This window comes from Zalophus californianus, chromosome 10 (genome assembly GCF_009762305.2).
Source record: "Zalophus californianus isolate mZalCal1 chromosome 10, mZalCal1.pri.v2, whole genome shotgun sequence".
NCBI lineage: Eukaryota > Metazoa > Chordata > Mammalia > Carnivora > Otariidae > Zalophus > Zalophus californianus.
Window position 1 is genome coordinate 21,462,530 of NC_045604.1, and position 20,325 is coordinate 21,482,854.

The following is a 20,325-nucleotide window of genomic DNA, read 5'->3' on the forward strand; positions in this document are numbered from 1 at the left end:
AGAAAGAGATTATGATTTTGTTATGAACCTGAAGTTATCTATACTGAAGTGGAAAGATGTTAAGCATATGTGAGATGGGCTCCAGAAGTAAGCAACTGCGTAATTCTCAAACTAAAAATCTGCTATTATGAATAAAACTTCAAGATACAAATTCTTTAGTGATAATAGCAAAAAAATTTCAGTGTGATGTTTTCCTTTCTTTCTATAATTCTCGTCATCATGTATATCTTATGTCTTTGTGCTTATCTGCCTTGATATAAAGTAAATTAATTTTAGTATAGGCTCTTTATGTATTTCATTGCATTTCCTATGTTTCCCCAAATCATTTTTTTTTTGTTTTCCCAAATAATCTAATTTTTAAAAAGTAACCCAGGGGTGCCTGGCTGGCTCAGTCAGAAGAACATGGGACTCTTAATCTTGGGGTCATGAGTTTGCGTCCACATTGGGTGTAGAGATTACTAAAAAATAAACTTTAAATGTAACCCCAAAAATAGAATAAAATGAAAATAGTATTTTTTAGAAAGGATACAATTATAACTGAAAAACAGTCCATACTCAGAAAATAATTTCCCACTATAAAAACAAATGAAGACTATCCAAATGAGAACAAACAGAGGATATTTATTAACAGTTCGCTATAGTAAGGGAGTCAGCACTTAGCACTTTGGCAGAAACTGAAAGGCAGACATGGGAGTGGGAAAGTTTTGTCATTAAAAAAGAAAAAGAGACTTCAGGTGTGCTCTGATTGGAGTTGTTGCCACGGGGAAGCTGGAGGCAGGCTAAATGGAGGCAGGACATCTCATAAAATGGGACTGGGGAGCATATCTGGCTTTCTCTGGTTAATCCTAAGGCACAAGTGGGGGCAAAAACTGGGAAGCTGGCAGTCATTAACCAAGTCCTGATTTTTTGGCTGTTTGCTGCAGAGTTGTAGTTTGGCTCCCTGGATTTGGTGCCGCCGAGGTTGTGAGTCAGAGTTCTATTGTCATATATAGCCCGGTCATTGTCCTTTTGTATATTCAGTCTCTCATCACTAAATGATGGGAGTTAAACTCTTGTTCGTGCACTCAATACATTTTATGTGCCCATCATATGCCAGGCACTGCAATGAATAATATAAATACTAGAGGGCAACTGAGATTGAATTTGAGGATTAGGGAAGGCATACCAGAAGGTAAACCTTCTAACTCAAGGTTTCAACAAGAGTAAGAATTAGCTAGACAAGCGGGCGTTGGGAGGGAGATGGGGAGGAAGGGGACGGGGAAGAGCGCTCTAGCCAGTGGAGAAGAAGACAAAAGATATTACATGCTTCCTTTTAAAATACTTTAATATAATCAGATTTGGAATTTAGCCATGTTCTTTCTTGTAATGTGCTGGTGAAAAAAAACAAGCATGAGTAGTTTGTCTGTTTCTGTATTTCAAACTCTGCATTGAAAGAGCAATCAAACCAACAAATCCAGTTTTGTCATGTGCCTTACTTTTTCCCCCTCCTTTCTTTTCTTTGGCAAAGACTTTGGCAAAGTTTTGATTGACTTAGGCTTTGCTGCTTCTTCCTGTTGGAAATCCAATACTTCATTCTTTTTAAAAAATTCATTCTTGTGTTGCACCAGTAACCGACCAGATAGAGATGAGACCATCATCTTCCCTCACCCTCACTTCCAACAGATCTCTGATATTTCTTGGAGCATCCTGAAACAATTATCAATAGAGGTACAATTTGTGTGAGGAGACACATATTGTGTGCATTTTCATAGCTCAACTCAGTTCTGGAAAAAAATTGTGATGGTTAATTTTATGGGTCAACTTGGGCTAGGGCATGAGATGCCCAGATATTTGCTCAAAAATTATTCTGGGTGTTTCTGTGAGGGTATTTCTGGATGAGAACAACATATATATTGGTAGACTGAGTAAAGCACATTGCCCTCCATAACGTGGGTGGGCCTTGTCCAATCATTTGAAGGCCTGAATAGAGTAAAAGACTGGCTGACCCCCAAACTGAGAGAATTATCCTACCTGATGGCTTTCTTACTGGAACACTGGATCTTCCTGAACGACAGCATTTGAGCTGGGATATCAGCAGTATACATTTTGGACTTGTCAGCCTCCATAATCCCATGAGCTGATTCCTTATAAGAAAACATAAACATATTCTGTTTCTCTGGAGAACCCTAATACAATATCCAACTGTTTTATCAAAGATAAGAACATTGTTCAACTCTTTATTAGCTGTTTGTTCAAAATTACTTATGTCTTTATGGTTTCCCAAAAACAAAAGTTCAAATTCAATGAGCCTCGAATTCCTTTTCTCTATAAAGTTCCTGAACATTGCCAATCACTAATTATAGAAATCAATGAATCAAATCAGAATCCATTCTACAGGGAACTTTTACAGTGCTCAGTCCTTTCATTTTAAATTTTTTTTTAAATCTTTTTTTTTAAAGATTTTATTTATTTACTTGACAGAGACAGAGATAGCGAGAGCAGGAACACAAGCAGGGGGAGTGGGAGAGGGAGAAGCAGGCTTCCCGCGGAGCAGGGAGCCCGATGTGGGACTCGATCCCAGGACCCTGAGACCATGACCTGAGCTGAAGGCAGACGCCCAACGACTGAGCCACCCAGGCGCCCTCATTTTAAATTTTTTGAAAGATGTATTTATTTTAAAGAGAGAGGGAGCATGAGTGGGAGGGGCAGAAGGAATCTGAAGTAGACACCACGCTGAGCAAAGAGCCCAACGCAGGGCTCGATCCCACGATCCTGAGATCTTGAGATCTTGACCTAAGCCAAAGGCAAGGGTCAGACGCTTAACCAATTGAGCCACTCAGGCACCTCAGCCACTTCATTTCATTTTTTTTAAGATTTTATTTATTTATTTGAGAGAGAGGGAATGAGAGATAGACAGCACGAGAGGGAAGAGGGTCAGAGGGAGAAGCAGACTCTCTGCTGAGCAGGGAGCCCGATGTGGGACTTGATCCCGGGACTCCAGGATCATGACCTGAGCTGAAGGCAGTTGCTTAACCAATGAGCCACCCAGGCACCCTCAGCCATTTCGTTTTAAAAGATGAGAACAGTGTGGCATAGAGAAGTTGTCTGACCTACTAAAGATCACACACTATTTGGAGGCGGAAAGCAGATTAAAACATTCATGTTCTAATTTCAAAGATTTTATTTATTTTATTTATTTGACAGAGAGAGACAGAGAGAGAGGAAACACAAGGAGGGGGAGTGGGAGAGGAGAAACAGGCTTCACTCAACCGACTGAGCCACCCAGGCACCCCATAAAGCGTGTATCTAGTAGGGCATCTGAGATGGGCAGTGCGGACAATAGTGGTGAGAGAAGTCAGTACAGCCCTTTACGTATTCACAAAGAGAAAGGCTCTTTTTTTTTCTTATGATCATTAATTTATTTATTTGAGAGAGAGAGGACACACAAGCACGGGGGAGGAGCAGAAGGAGAGGGAGAGGGAGAAGCAGGCTCCCCGCTGAGCAGAGGGAGCCCGATGCAGGGCTCGATCCCAGGACCCCGGGATCATGACCTCAGCCGAAGGCAGCCGCTTAACCGACTGAGCCACCCAGGCGCCCCGAGAAAAACTGCCCTTGATATCCAAGATCTAGATTGGCACCAACAGCTGGGCTGATATGTTCTTCTATCAAATATAGTTTGACAGACCATCAACATCAAATGCATGACTGCAATGAATTAAGACAAAACAAGACCACTCAGTACTCATGTTTGAACACATATGCCAAATGATCACTATGAGTCCTTTGCCAGTTACAGCTTGAACTTCACTTTGTTTCTCCCACTTGCTGGGTAAGACAAACTACAGACTTGCTGGCCAAATCTGGGCCTTGGCCGTTCTCATACAGACTTTCAGCTAAGAATGGTTTTAATGTTCTTAAAAGTTGTTTTTTGTTTTTGTTTTTGTTTTTTTAAAGGAAAACAAAAAAGAATATGTGAGAGAGACCATATGTAGCCTGCAGAGCCTAAAATATTTTCCATCTGGCCATTTACAGAAAAAGTTTGTCAATCTCTATCCTAGAGAAAATCAGGATACCCAATGATAAAATTACCTTTGCTTTCTGATAGGATCCAATACAAAGCAAAGCTCCACATCCTTGAATGCTCCCCAAAATTACCTAATATGAACCCAAAATCCTATAATAAGTTCTATTTAACAACCTGTTACAGAGATACTGCACAGATACCAATAATGTATGGTCTTTAAGTCCAACTTTGTTTTTTGTTTTTGTTTTTTAAGATTGTATTTATTTATTTGACAGAGAGAGACACAGCGAGAGAGGGAACACAAGCACGGGGAGTGGGAGAGGGAGAAGCAGGTCTCCTACTGAGCAGGGAGCCCGATGCGGGGCTCGATTCCAGGACCCTGGGATCATGACCTGAGCTGAAGGCAGACACTTAACGACTGAGCCATCCAGGTCCAACTTTGTTTGACTAATAAATGTGTCAAGAACAATAGTCAGCAAACCCAGAGTCAGCCAAATCCCATATAACACCTGGTTTTGTACGACGGTAAGAATATTTTTTTTTATAAATTAAAGGGTTGTTTCAAAACAAACAAATGAAGAAAAATATGTGACAGAGACCACATGTGGCCCACAGACCCTAAGGTATTTACTGTTCAGTCCTTTACAGAAAAATTTGCCCAGTCTTGGTCAAGAACTGTGAAGAGTCATATTCTATTGTACTGGCAAACTGACAAGTTAATTTGGAACAGTTTCGTGGATGATGACAAAATTATATATGAAATTTCTCGATCAGAGATGAAAGGTTTATTACTGAAAGCAGTAGCCAGAGTATCAGCATATTTGCTTTGGTTTCCTGAGCCTCAATTCCCAAAGGGAGATGTAGAAGGCCAGATGATACCAGCATCTTCAATGGGTGGCTTTACAGGAGAAGAACCCAGGGCTGAGGGTCAAGCTCTTTGTGAGCAAGCAGCAAACTTGATAGGATGATGCAATTAAACCAGTTCTCTTCACCTGGGGACTGAGCAGTGGTCATGTTGCAGTTACCTTGACATATTTAGTTGCCTATAGGACTTTCTACAGCAACTGTTCGGGATCAAGAGATGGATAGATAAACCTTATAGTCTGACATCCCTAGTAAAAACATTCAGGGATGCTCAGGACCCCACACTGTGCTCCTGGTGGTCTCTGTTTGAAGGTCATGATGGAAGTGAAGTTTCCACCAAGATTCAGGGTAAACCTTCACTGCCGCAGACTGGCAGCCTTGCCTCTCTAGTTTGGACATCTGAAATCTCTTGTGTCTCCTTCTGGTGAAGGCCCTCATGCCTGGAGTGGGTGGGTAAATTTATGCTTAACTGAGCTCTGATATTTTATTGAAGTCCTTCACATTGGGTTTTCTTTTCTTTTCGTTTCATTTTGTTTCTTTCCTTAGGAATAGTCTCCTGGGATCTTTCTGTTATTTGACAGATTGGTATTGTTCCTTAGTGAAACTGTTCTTGCTAGCCTTGTAACATTTTCTCCTGTGGTCTGTCTGCTTGTCTAGTTGTTTATTAGCAGACAAGTCTATAGAAAGAGGACAGGCAAAGATCTGTCTATCCTCCAGCTGGCCCCAGGGTCAGAGAAGCTCAGGTCTTTAAATCAGCTTTACCTTGAGTCTCCATTTTTAAAAATTATATAAAGACTTCTTCATTAGTCTTGTCTTTGTACCCCTGCTTTGTGTAATTTCATCTGCTTAGAAGCAGGAGGTTTGTCCAACCTGAATTTGGTGACAGCCTTTGGCCAACTTCCAGAGATAGGAGGTAGCAGAAGTATCATCTTTAGGGAACACTGCAGTTATAGGGTCTCCTCAATTGAAAATTGCCGCCCTCATGCCAAAACATTGCTTCCTTAATGTTTTCACACTGCAACATTAACTCGTATGCTTTTCTCTCTAACTTGCACAATTGTACCAGAAACATTTGGAATTATACTAGGCACTTTAGCTACATTTGACAAGAACAAGATTGTTCATTTAGGAGGTGCTTTGGAACAGAAAAAGGAAGAAACCCTGATGAGGAAATTGTCTTACGTGTGTACAAAAAAAAAAAAAAAGGAACTTTTTTACTGAAGGTAGAAAACACCCCCTCCTTCATATCCACACTTTGAAGATTAATAAAGGCTGGCTTTTTAAATTGTATGGCTAAATAAAATTGTCAAGGGCCCAAGTTATTCTTTAAATTAACTATAATAAAACTCGTGTGTGTGTGTGTACATGTTAAATGGTATTTCTATATAAATTCTCTCTTGCATAGAAAATATAAATTAGCCTTTTACAGTGGTAACTCCATATTTGTCTGAAGCTGGCTCCTTAACATTTTGTTCTGTTTTTCTCTCTCGGAAAATGTAAAGATTAACTGATGGATCAAACAAACAAAAACATTTAGTTTTAATGTGCTCATTCTAGAAATATCTAGTCCAGATAAAGGAAAAATCTAAAAGAAAAAGCAGTTGTCAAATTCTTACTGCTTGTTTTGTGAACCCTGAAAAGCATATTTACTGAATAATCCTTGTTACATAGTTACAAGACAAAATGACAAAGCTTTAGTTAGTTCCAAAATAAAGGAAGAGCTTTTGATATGATTCAGTTTTTATATTTTAATTTACTGTATAAAAATTATGCCAACACAGTATTTTGTTTGTACAGGACTAGGGTTAAATTTTTTATGATTTAAACTTTCTAAATTTCCTATGTTGGTTTTATAAGTTAAATAAATTATCATTGTTTTTATAACATGACTAAAATTACTTATATGTATGTGTTGTACATATATGTGAATATATAAAATATATGAAAATATAAATATATATAAAATGTATATTAACTAAATGAAATGATAACATATCTTTTCAAGGATTAAATTTCATGAATAATTTTTTTAAATATTTTATTTACTTATTTGAGAGAGAGAATGAGATAGAGAGAGAGAGCATGAGAGGGGGGAGGGTCTGAGGGAGAAGCCGACTCCCCGCCGAGCAGGAAGCCCGATGTGGGACTTGATCCCGGGACTCCAGGATCATGACCTGAGCCGAAGGCAGTCGCTTAACCAACTGAGCCACCCAGGTGCCCAAATTTCATGAAATTTTTATAATACTACAAATAATAAGGATTTAATATGTTAGCTAAAATTGTAAATTCCAGATCCTTAAATAATTTTAAGACTTTATTTTTTTAAAGATTTTATTTATTTGTCAGGGAGAGAGAGAGTGAGCCCAAGCAGGGAAAGCTGCAGGCAGAGGGAGAAGCAGGCTCCCCACCGAGCAGGGAGCCCGATGCAGGGCTCCATCCCAGGACCCTGGGACCGTGACCTGAGTGGAAGGCAGATGCTTAACTGACTGAGCCACCCAGGCATCCCTAATTTTAAGACTTTAGACAAATGGTTAACTAACTAATCTTTTGATGCCTGGGTGGCTCAGTCGGTTAAGCTGCCAACCTTGATTTTGGCTCAGGTCATGATCTCAGGGTCCTGGTATGGAGCCCCACATTGGGTTCCCTACTCAGCAGGGAGTCTACTTCAGGATTCTCTCTCCCTCTGTCCCTGCCCCCGCTTGCTCACACTCCCCCACCCCCCCACACTCTCTCTCTCAAATAAATCTTTTAAAAGGGGAGGTATTACTGCTTATCAAGATGTTAATTTAAAAAATTTTATTGTTATGTTAATCACCATACATTACATCATTAGTTTTTGATGGAGTGTTCCATGATTCATTGTTTGTGCATAACACCCAGTGTTCCATGCAGAACGTGCCCTCTTTAATACCCATCACCAGGCTAACCCATCCTCCCACCCCCCCCTCCCCTCTAGAACCCTCAGTTTGTTTTTCAGAGTCCATCGTCTCTCATGGTTCGTCTCCCCCCACAAAGACGTTAAATTTAATATGATGTATACATCTTCAAGGCCTCTTGAGGTCTGAACTTCATAACCTTCACAGCACCACTTCTGCCACAATCTATTGGTCAGACATCCTGGGGGAGAAGAGGTTCTGCTGGAACAAGCTATTGCAGGTGCAAGTGAAAGTTTTGAAGATGTAGGCCACTCCTCTGATGCCAGAGAAATGCTAAAGCAGTACTATATTGGTGGTGTGCATCCGAATGACCTTAAACCTGAAGGTAATAGCAGGGACCCTTCCAAAGATGCCACATGCAAATGTTGCTGGTCACACCGGATTTTGCCCATCATAGGCACTATTGTCTTAGATTTCCTGTATTGTTACTACACGTCAGAAAGCAAACCCTCCTGAGATTGTGTGGAGTCAGAAAGCATATCCACTGGGGGCACCTGGGTGGCTCAGTTGTTAAGCGTCTGCCTTCGGCTCAGGTCATGATCCCAGGGTCCTGGGATCGAGCCCCTCATCGGGCTCCTTGCTCGGCGGGAAGCCTGCTTCTCCCTCACCCACTCTGCCTGCTTGTGTTCCCTCTCTCATTGTCTCCATCAAATAAATAAATAAAATCTTAAAAAAAAATTATTTAGAAAGCATATCCACTGGAAGTACGAGCTAGAGGCTTGTTTGGAGGCCTCACGAGGCCCTCTTCTTGAATCCTGCCAGGTGTGTGCTTTCCCCCTTGGAGCCCAGATGGTTGGCCAGACATCCACCCCAGAACTGGGGCCAGTGTCCTTCATCTCCTAGAGCCTTACTCCCAAAGCACCTGCTCATTGTTCTGTGTCCCTGCCAGTGCCCATCTCTCTGCTGGCTTCCACTGGCCAAACTTTGTTTTATAATTACAATCCATATGTCCTAGTGACCATCGTCCTTTGGGGAAAATGTCTGCTTTCCGATACTTAGAATGCACATTAGACTTTCTTAACAGGGCAACACACTCTGGTTTTGAAACTTTTCTTTTTCCATTTTTCTTTGAGATAAATATATATATTTAAATAAATAAACACATACATATACACATGTATACTATAAATATTAATATACATATTTTAAGGCTATTGTTAAAAACTTCAAATATCAGTGCACCTTGGTGGCTCTGTTGGTTAAGTGTCCGACTCTTGATTTCAGCTCAGGTCATGATCTCAGGGCTGTGGGATCAAGCCTCACCCACATCAGGCTCTGTCCCTCTTCCTCTGCTCCTCCCCTCGCTGGCTCTCTTCCTCTCTCTCTCTCAAATGAATAAATGAAATATTTTTAAAAACTTCAAATGTGTTAATTATTTCTATATATATTCATTTGTGCCTAAATACACACATATATCAAGGTATATTTAGGAATCTTATATTGACAATAGTTATGCAAATAATGTACAAAAAGAGTAAAGTTAGAATATGGGTGTTTTTTTTCTGTAAGAAGATTCAGTTATTCTGTGCCCAAATTAGTAGATGTTCCCTTTGTCACCAAAGTATTTGTTAATTCTTAGTGCTTTATCACATATTCTTAAACAGTTTTGAAGAGGTTCCTCTTTACTTTTGAAAAAATTCAGCCTGCTTCTCCTTCTCCCTCTGTCCCTCCTCCCCACTTGTGCTCTTTCTCTCTCAAATAAATAAAATCTTAAAAAAGAATAAAAAGATGTACCACTTTCTCCTGATTGCTAGACATTTATTCTATAGGAGAATTCAAACTGAGACTTGTTAGGAATTCTTTGGAAGCTGGTGACTGGAGAAGTGGACAGCTTTCACCCAAGACAAAGAAACAAGACTAGTTTTCCAATTTTTTTCTGGTTAATTGTCTACGTTCAGCTTTAGGACTAATCTTGCCTTTCATTGTATTTTGGAATGAACATCACTGAACTAATACTAGTAGTATTTGCATGGGATTTAAACAAAAAAAAATGCTCTACACATTTCTTTAACTGTTATAAGCAACAAATTACTAATGTCATATCTCATTACATTGAGTTTAAAAATCACTACCCTCAAACTCACAATTTATCCTAAAAGAGACTGTCTGGTCATTGCTATAGACTGAATGTTTGTGGTCACTCCCTTTTTCCTTCCACCATGTGAGTATACAATGTGAAGACTGAGGTCTATGAACCAGAAAGCAGCCTCTCACCAGACAATGACTCTGCTGGCATCCTGACCTTGGATTTCCTAGCCTCTAGAACTATGAGAAAGAAATCTCTGTTATTCATAAGCCCCTCCAGTCTACGGCATTCTCTTATAGCGGCCTGAATGGACTAAGTCATTGTTTGTGTATGAAATAAAATTAAGTATCATTTGAGGGAACTACTGTTGATTCTCCTAATCTACTCATCACATCTTGAGTTTGTTGAACTCATCTATCCATTTATTAATTTAACATTTTCTAGGAGCCAATAATGTGCCAAATCACGTGCTAGACACTAGGATATGATGACACAGGTCTATTGCCCTTCAGTTTTGCAGGAAGAGGCAGGCAAGTAAATAACGGCTGTCAAGTAATAGTGGGTGCTCTGATACAAGTATGATTAGAGAGTGTGGGAGATTAGAGAGTAGTAAGTTCTTTGTAGTATGTTTTTGCAGTGAGATCCAGGAAAATACCACAGGGATGGGTGCATTTGCACAACAGACAAAATTTCTCAAATTAATTTGCAAAATGGCCATAGTTAGAATAGGAAGCGAATCACACACTTTTATATCCCTCTGTATTGCACATGATAAAAATGGATCCCTTTTGAAGCAGGTCAAGGTATTTGGTTATATCAATACAGAAGTTGCCTTCCCACTCCCTCCTTTCTGCTACAGTACAAGGAATAAAAAAATTATGGGCCCCACGGGGTGATTGTTTTAAGGTATGCAGGCCACAGTATATTGTATTTATATCATTGTTTCCAGCATGGCAAGGACACCCTTTAGCCTTCTGAGTGTCAATATAGAATCAAGTAATCCTAAAGTGTTCTAATCCTGACAGTTTGGTTTGTGTTTTCTAACTTTTTCATTAGCATCTTTGAACAGGGCCATTTAAACGTACCTCTTTGGGGCTGGCAGGGAGAAGTGGCCAGGATGGAAAAAGTCATCCTCTAAGGAATTGAAGTGGAAGATCCAACATTTACGATATTTTGATGATTTGCTAGATGCTTTCTTTCATCTTATTCTCATACTAACTCCTTTTCTCCAGTAACCAATTAATGCCTTGAGAAGGTATGTATCGTAGCCAAGGTCAAACAACAGCTAACAAATATAGGTATCCGGGATTGATCTCCTCCGGGCTAGGTCATTACCACTATGTGAATACACTAAAAACAAAACAAAACAAAACACCCCCAAACTAATCCACCCCCAAACTAATCCGCCCCCAAACCGCACCCTTCTAAACGGTTTTAATAAGATCACTAAGACTGAGAGGCCATTTAATGGGTCCCATTTAGTTGGTAAGGTAATCCGAGTGTTTTGCAAATCTGCCAAACTCAGCTCCTTCCAAAGGAACGAGCCGAAAGCCTTTGTCCGCAAAGCGGGTCGGCGATCACTCGGTGCGTGCTCAAGGGACGCAAGCAAGCCGCTTCCTTGCAGGTGCGCGCGCACCTGTCGCTAGCCGCGTGCGCGCTGCGAGGGAGGGAGGTACGTGTCCGTACGCGTGCGCCAGGCAATATTCCCCGTACGTGCGCCGTACGTGGGCGCGGTGTCCCGGCGCTCGGAGTTTCGGGCCGACAGTCGGCCCAGTGCCGAGCGGAAGTCTGGGAGGGGCGTGTTCCTGGGCGGTCGCGGCTCCCCCTGGTGGTGGCCGTGCAGCGCTGGAGGCGCGCAGTCAGGCGTTCTCCGCGGGCAGCCGGCGGCGGGGCCTTGCCTTCTAGCGCGGGGTCCTCGGCGGCCTGGGTGTCTACTGCCCCAGCTGCTGTCGTAGGCGAGGACGGCTGCTAGTGCGGCTGCTGTTGGTTCGCGGCGGCGGCGGCGGCGGAGGAGGAGGAGGAAGAGGGCGAGGCGACAGGGGAAGAAGGAGGCAGGCGCGGCGGCGGCGGCTTCGCCCGGGGCGGGCGGCGGCGGCGGCGAGGGGGGGGGAAGATGGCGGACGTGCTCAGCGTCCTGCGACAGTACAACATCCAGAAGAAGGAGATCGTGGTGAAGGGAGACGAAGTGATCTTCGGCGAGTTCTCCTGGCCCAAGAATGTGAAGACCAACTATGTAGTTTGGGGGTAAGTCCGGCATGGCTGTGGCCTGGGGATGGCCGGGCAGAGTTGGGCGCCCCCAGGCGACCTCTTTCCTAACCCCTCCCCCCGATTCCCTTTGGGGATGGAGAAAAAAAAAAAACGGGTCTCTGGGTAAAAGTTTTCCTCTAGAAAAGAAGTTACACTTTTAGGTGAGGAGGGAATAGGAGGTGCGTCCGGAGTGGTCCATTTTCCTTAAGTCTTTTGGGACGCCAAAGGGAAAGGTACCAAGGGAGTTTCTGGACTTTTCTAGTTCATTTTTGCCGGTCTGTGTCGAGTGTTAGTGTGTGTAGGTGCAGAAGAGGGCACACCGTCCGGTCCTGGAGACGTCTTTTTGTGTTCTTCAGTTTTTTCTTTCGCTTCGAGGCTACCATGTGTTCACTATCCCTGCTGCCCCTTGCAGCCCCTGGTCTGTTTCTTTTCCTTTCGTAATTCCCTCAAGAAGAGAGAAGGGAACCGACTCTGAAGTTAGAACGGGAAAAAGATTTGGTCACTTTGGAAGAGTCCTCAAAACCCGTGTTAGAGGGGAAGGCATCCTCAGGGAGAAAGTTACTGGTGAAATGGGGTGAGCTCTGCAGATCTAAGTAAGATACTGATGGTGGTGGGTGATTTTAGGAAATGTGTTTTAAAGAGGAATGTTTTGGAACGTTGATCTATGCGGGGTTTTCTGAATTGAAGTCATTAAGGAAAATATCTAGAAATAGGTCCTGTAATCGTTTGGGGCCTTTTTAGTGATGTTTCTGTCATTGGTATTTCATTTGGATAATTAGAACTTTGGGCCAGAACTTCCATACTCATTTTGCTTGATTGAGTGGGAGCACCAGGCTTTATGATGGAAAGCTAGGGAAAATTTAGTTTGTTGGTTTCTAGTTTTTTGGCCTTGAGGGCTTATGATTTGATTAGCTTTATGAAATGTTGATGCAGTGACATCATTCTGAGTTTCCTGCATTTTGTTCTTTCACCCAAAAGAATTTGCACAGACACAATTGTATTTGATTGGAATTTTAACTGATTTGTTTTTTTCTTTAAAAAATGGTTAAAGAGTAGTCACAGTGTAGGGTGGTTCAGTCTGAGAAAGAGAAAAATTTCTTAGCATCTTGGTTCCTGACTCAAAGGAGGTTAACTTAATCAGAGTAGATGAGATAAAACAGATTGCTTGGTAAGAATTGCATTCTGACCCTTAAGAGAGTTATCACTTCTAGCTTGGGGTATTAGAAAAGGTTTCATAGAAGTGTGTTTGGGATGTAGATGTGCTACAAATTTTTCTTGAACAACTGAGTAAGCTTTAAAGAATGGGTGAAGAACTTGAGGGTGACATGATGGTTTAGGTCTTAAAGGACATGCTTAAGGGCATGAGAGCTGGAAGGGAAATGTTTTGATAGTTCAGTGAAGCTGGTAGTGAAAAGGGACTGCTTAGGATCGACTTCAACTTTAACAACAGTGAATTACACTAATAAATACATTTTCATTTCATTTATTCATCTCTCTGCATGTGTACATATGTCCAGCTTCGTAACTGTAAACAATAGTTATCCTTATTGCCTGCTGTACGTTGTGTTACTTTTTTTATATCGTTTAAAAAATCTGGTTACCTGTATATCCCATTTCATAGTACAAAAATTGGTAGTGATATATGATTTGAAATATGTCAATTTAGAGGAAAAGTGGAAATGCAGGCTAGAGAAATGTAGGTTGGGGCTGATTACTTTGGGTTGTATTCAGATGAATTTAATACATTGACATTTTTAGGTGAGGATAATGTAGTAGGAAGGGTGAGATTGGACACTAATATTGTTGAGCAAATAGTATTACGTGCTTTCATTAAAGAGCCTGCACCTCTAAACTGCATTGTTTTATCACAGGTAGAATTCAGTATGGTTTTACATCATTGGTTTAATTTGAGGGATGTCATAAGAATTATACCTCTGAAATTCATTGTTGTGTTTACTGTAAGAATGTTGTTAAGGATGGTGTTTAGCAGTATCTTACTTAGGAGACATAGGATAAATTTCTTCTAAGTTTAGCACTGGCAGTAGTTGTGCTTCTCCTAGTCAGTTTGTTTTCTCTTGTGGATCCTCTCCAATCTGTAAATGATTAGATTTCTCTCTCTATTGACAAAGACCAGAACCAAATTTGGGCCAAATTCTAAAAAATGGAGAGGTGTACCTTAGAGGATGAATATGGTATGCCTTCCTTCTTGCTTTTTGTCATTGTCTACCTTTGTGTTCTGTTGCTTTAATGACAGTTCCACTTACTAAATTTCATACTTCATGGGTATTTTTGTTAGTCATGTTAAATCCATTGTTGGGTAGCAAAGTAAGTATAGATAAATTCATACATATAATTAAGTCCAAGGAGTTGAATTAAAATTGAATAAAAATCTTGTCTTAATTATTTCAGGACTGGAAAAGAAGGCCAACCCAGAGAATACTACACATTGGATTCTATCTTGTTTCTACTTAATAATGTACACCTTTCTCATCCTGTTTATGTCCGACGGGCAGCTGTAAGTACAATTCATTTTAAAACTTTTTTGATTTTTTTTTTTTTTTTGGATGGTAGGTATCATTTTGTCATTGTGCACTGAAATAAAGTTCTCAGACACCAGTCTTCTGCAAGGGAGAACAGCCCTGCAGGGCCGCTCAGATTGGTGTCTGAGAAGTTTATTTCAGCACGTTTGGCGATCAAAGAGGGACCTCTTCAGGACTCAGTAGAGTCCCCGTCCACAGTGCGGACAACATCATTTGGCATGGATCACTTCCCTCATGGGTTTCAAATCAAGAGTAAAAGGTTTGTCAGTATGAAGGTCTACTGGAGGGTCAAAATTAGATCACTGTGATTTAATGATTTAATGCAGATTTTTAAATCTATGACTTTCAGGTAAAACATGGGCACTGTTTACAAGAACAGAAGTTTTGAAGGCATTTGTAGGAAAGTTTTAAGAAATTCATAAGCCTGTGGAAGGACCCTGATATTCAGAACTCTAGTTTAATCTCAAGACTTTTTGGGGGGCATCAAAAAGAATCAAGATTAACAGACAACTTTAAAAAAATTAAACTTTTAAATACTACAGTAAACATTTTTAATACTTTATTGACAAACTCATTTGTTTTCAGTTTTGCCTGCCTTCAGCATGTCAGTATTTGAACACTGCACTTCTGAATATGAAATAAATATTCAACATCTAATCCATATAGAAGAAGTAATATATAAGGTGAAACTACTTGGGATTTGAGAAATAGTGGGATAAAAATAATGGTGTTTCTATAAACTTATGTTACCTCATCTTAAATCTTTAAAAACTTTTTTAGAGTTAGGCAGGGGTGCCTGGGTGCCTCAGTTGGTTAAGCGACTCCCTTTGGCTCAGGTTGTGATCCTAGAGTCCTGCATCGGGCTCCCTGCTCAGCAGGGAGTCTGCTTCTCCCTCTGACCCTCCCCCCTCTCATGCTCTCTCTCTATCTCATTCTCTCTCAAATAAATAAATAAAAACTTTAAAAAAAATAATAAAAACTGAGTTAGGCAGTAATTAGAATCTTTTGTTGGCTACATCATTCATTTTGTGGTAATAAAGATGATCCATCTACTTGGTTTAGATTTAGAAATTATATTATTGGGAAATGGTGGTAGCATGTAACTGATGGCTGTAATAGTTACCTTTCTTCACGTAAGATTTAAATCTTTTGTTTTTCTTAAATACTTCACAGATTGAAAGGGCAGAATTCTATAATTCTAGGGTTCTACAAATTTTGTTTTTTCCTCTTTTGTGTTATTTGCTCTTTCTTGTGAGCAGACCATTTCTGAAATACTTTTTCTTGAGCTATAGCTACTATTTTAGTGAGTTGACTTGTATCTTTCTCAGTTGGCTGTATTATGTCCATAATACATTAGTAACCAAATGATGAAGAGTGTTATCAGACTTAGAAGTAGTAATTTAAAGAAAATTAACTTGGGCGCCTGGGTGGCTCCGTCGTTAAGCATCTGCCTTCGGCTCAGGTCATGATCCTGGGGTCCTGGGATCTAGCACCACATCGGGCTTCCTGCTCAGCAGGAAGCCTGCTTCTCCCTCTCTCACTCCCCCTGCTTGTGTTACCTTTCTCGCTGTGTCTGTCTCTGTCAAAAAAACAAAAACAAAACTTAAAAAAATTAAAAAAAAAAAGAAAATTAAAATCTTTTAACTATTTATGATATACTCCATGTAGACTAGCTTTTAAAAACAAGCGCACAAAAACCTGTAGGGTCTTAAATGTTTATATTCCCAGCAGAAATTAAAATTTAGCCTGCCCTTTAAAAAAAAGTTAATTTTAAGTGATTAAGTATAGTTTATTTCTATCATCAAGGACCGTGTGCAGAATGGTGCAGTAGTCAGTATAAGATAATTAGCCAAAGGATTCTTGTTACTTCATTTTTGCTTATGTAAAGTGACAAAGGGATTTTAATTTATAATCTTGCAGCCACCAGTCATTCGTGTACTCAGTTGTTGTTGATATTATAAAAATGATAGGAAAATTGTGGTAATTACAGGATTCATTGAATTCATGGCCCGAAGATGACTTGGTGACTAAAGTATACAGTTTTGTTTTGCATACCTCTTTACAAACTGCTAATGTAGGAGATTAAAGGAAAATATCCATTTTACCAAAATAGATGCACTATCCAGGTTTAATTTTTTAATCTTTTCCCCTTCCTTACAGATTTTGTATACACTCAGGGGTAAGAAACAAATGTGTAATGTGAAAAGTAAACAACCGCCATTAATGGTTTCCTATATAATCTCCTAAGTTTTTTCCCATGCTTAAATAACACATACCTATTGTTAATTATGAAAACTTAGGTAGTTAGTGTATTTTGGAGTTCAAGTAGAATATTTTGAGGAAGTCTGTTTTGTGTTTGAGGCCAAAAGGCACTTGGGAATGTATAAAATGAGCAGGCAATAGGACTAAAAAGATAATTGCCTAAAGCATGCGAAGTGTCATGAGTAAAATAAAATACTTAAGGGAAGCCAAGGGAACAAAAAAGATTGGAATTGATATTTTGAAGAGGGATGGGTCATTGTTTCATTTCTAATGGTTATTTTTTTTATATATACTTGAATTTCAAGAATGAATTATTAAAGTTAATATTCTTAAATTTTTTCAAGACTTTTATTGGTTTTTTTAGCCTAGTTCCGGAAAGATAAGATCCTAAGTAAATGTTACTGAGATACGTTGGAATGAAATTCATACATTACATAATGTTTGTCTTTATTATGTTTCTTATAATTGTTTTGATAACTAATTTAAAATTTTGACTTCAGACTGAAAATATTCCTGTGGTTAGAAGACCTGACCGAAAAGATCTACTTGGATATCTCAATGGTGAAGCATGTGAGTAATTTTTAACTTGCTCTCACTCTTAAATAGCCATTGTTTCTTTCCTTCCCCTGTGAAATGAGAAGCAATGGAAAGAGAATTTGTATTTTCACTAAAAAATTAACGTACCAGCAACATATGTGTGCATATACTGTCCATTCTTTTCTGTTATGGTGAATGCAGTATTTTCGCTCCTAAGGCCAGTCACCACTTCTCTGTCTATAGATTCCATTTCCTTTCACACTCTGAAAGACTTTGCCTTTGTGAATTGTTGCTTCCCTTTTACATCATCATCATCTTTCTTCTTTTCTCTGCATTCCCTTTAAAATGCATACTGTAAGATCTCTCATTTAAAAACAGGTTTTTGACCCCACATTCCTAATATCTACTGTCAAATTTGTCTTCTCCTTTTTATTGCAAAATTCTTTGTTAACAGTTGTATGATATCACTGCCTACTTCTTGAATCCCCCACTCTAATCTGACTTTCCTACTCACCATCTCACTAAAATTACTGTTGTAAGGTCAACATTGACTTAGGGGTTATCAATTCCAACTAAAGGAATTGATATATAATCAACACTGTTGATTACTCCCTTTTGGAAAGCCTTTCTTCACTTGGCATCTAGGGCACCACACTTGATTCTCTTTCTATTCATTGTCCATCTCTCATTTTATTTTGCTTACTTATCTTCAGCACTGACCTATTCCTAAGCTCAAGTTGTAAATCCACTGTCCACCTCTTTCCTTGGATATATAATAGGTATGTGAAATTCAACATATCTGAAATAGAATGCTGATTCCCTCCTTCTCTTCACCCCTTAAACAAAACTAAAATAACAGGTCTGGTCTCCCAGTATTTCCATCACAGTAAATGCTTTCCCCTTCACGGAGTTGTTAAGGCCAAAAACCCTGGAAAAAATCTTTGATTACTTTGATCAATTTCATGAACAAGTCCTTTTCTTTAACTTTAAAAGTATAACAGTTTCTTAACCATTCCACTCCCACCCTGTTCCATTCTTCCCCTTTAGACTTGCATAGCTTTCTTAAGGTTCCCACTCTATAATATCTCTTATAGTCTTTGCTTACCCATTAGAGTGACCTGTTTTTGAAAACGCATATAAACTTGATTGTGTCACTTACCTGCTCAAGCCCATCCTGTGGCTTCCTGTCATACTTAGAATAAAGCCCACACTCCTTATCCTATCCTGACCTACGTGATCTTGCTTCTGCCTAAATCTCTGTGGCCTCATCTTCTTGCAGCCTTCCTTTGCTCGCAACAGTCCAGTCTTGTTGGTTCTTTTAATAAACTATCCTAACTTTTCAAGCCTTTGTACTTGCTGTTTTCTCTATGTTCAGTTCTGTTTCTCTACATTGTCACATGTCTTTTTTCTTACCACCTCATTCACATCTGTGCTTAAATCTTCTGTCAGAAAAAACTTACCATTCTAAAATACAGGATAGCAGTGTTTTCCCACATACGCCCATCTATGTATAGCATCTTCCTGATTTATTTTTCATCAAATCCCTTACATTGAGTTGAAATTACATATTTGTTTACTTATATATTGTCTGCCCCACTAGAGGATAAACTGTAAGAGGGCAGACAGTTGTTAAATACCCAGCATTTTAGAACAGTGGTAAATAGTGGGTGCTTACCTGTATAAGTGAGTAATCATTAACTTGCTGTCTTAAAAGAATATGAATATAAAGAGGTATAATAAATTGATCTATAATGTAAATTGATGAGTATGAATAAATGGATATAATCTTAGAATAATATGAATAAATCAGTATAAGACTGATTGGTCCTAACCTTCCTTGGGGGAGTTTACTACCTTTAAGTCATTAATAGCTGTCTCATCACATATTGTGCTCCACGGCTTTAACAGTAAGATTGATTTGCACAGAGTCTCTTGCGTAATGGAAAGACCATCATCAAGAGTCTTGTCTTTCTGTACTGTCCTCACTGAACATTCAGCGAGCTCTTATGAGTATTCTTTTTTTTTATTTATTTATTTGAGAGAGAGAAAGCGGGCGCCTGTGCACGAGTGGTAGGGAGGGGCAGAGGGAAAGGGAAAGAGAATCTCAAGCAGACTCCTCCCTGATTGCCTAGCCCAAAGTGGGACTCCATCTCACGACCCTGCGATCATGACCTGAGCTGAAATTAAGATTCGGACGATCAACCGACTGAGCCACCCAGGCGCCCCTTGAATGGTTATTCTTAAAGGCATTGTACTCAGTGCTATACAAAATGCAAAATTCGTGTCCTGAACATGCTTACCATCTTGAAAGATAGACTGATAAAATAAGGGTTAAAATCCGGGCAGAGGATTGAGGCGGGATTCTAATTCTGCTGTGAGGAGGATGGAGTTGAGGAGGATAGGCAAAGGCTTTTTTTTTTTTTTAAACCATATGGTGCACTTGTTAGATTTTTTTTGCTTCAGAAGATCTGGTATAGAGTCTAGGATTCTCTTTTTTTTAAAAAGTGTCTCAGGTAAGCTTGATAAATAGGCTGGTTAGTGGGGGAGAGTACTTTAGGGCAAATAAATGGTTTTTCTCTTCAGAATCCAGAAAAAAGTTCCCCTTTACTCATCCATGTCATTATCTGTAGTTTCTATAGGACAAAAAAATTTAGTCATCAAGTATATGACTTGATTTTGTATATGACCAATTTTATTTTATTTTTTTAAAGATTTATTTTTATTTTTATTTATTTGACTGAGAGAGCCAGAGAGCACAAGTGGGGGGAGATGGGATGGCAGAGGAAGAAGGAGAAGCAGGCTCCCTGCAGGGAGCCTGATGTGGGGCTCTATCCCAGGACTCTGGGATCATGACCCAAGTTGAAGGCAGACGCTTAACCGACTGAGCCACCCAGGCGCCCCTCCTTTGCT

At 39.8% G+C, this 20,325-nt stretch overlaps 1 protein-coding gene across 2 annotated transcripts in view; it reads left to right on the plus strand.

Moving 5' to 3' along the window:
• Positions 1 to 11,713: 11,713 nt before the first annotated feature.
• Positions 11,714 to 20,325, plus strand: part of CDC73 (cell division cycle 73) — a 116,876-nt gene continuing 108,264 nt past the window's right edge. The window contains exons 1-3 of one of the 2 annotated variants that reach the window (XM_027609994.2): positions 11,714 to 12,073; positions 14,486 to 14,591; positions 17,379 to 17,448. In XM_027609994.2, coding sequence (XP_027465795.1) covers positions 11,943 to 12,073; positions 14,486 to 14,591; positions 17,379 to 17,448 — 307 coding nt within the window. In that variant the 5' untranslated portion in view covers positions 11,714 to 11,942. The remainder of the gene's footprint in view (positions 12,074 to 14,485; positions 14,592 to 17,378; positions 17,449 to 20,325) is intronic. The other variant, XM_027609993.2, reaches the window with a different exon arrangement.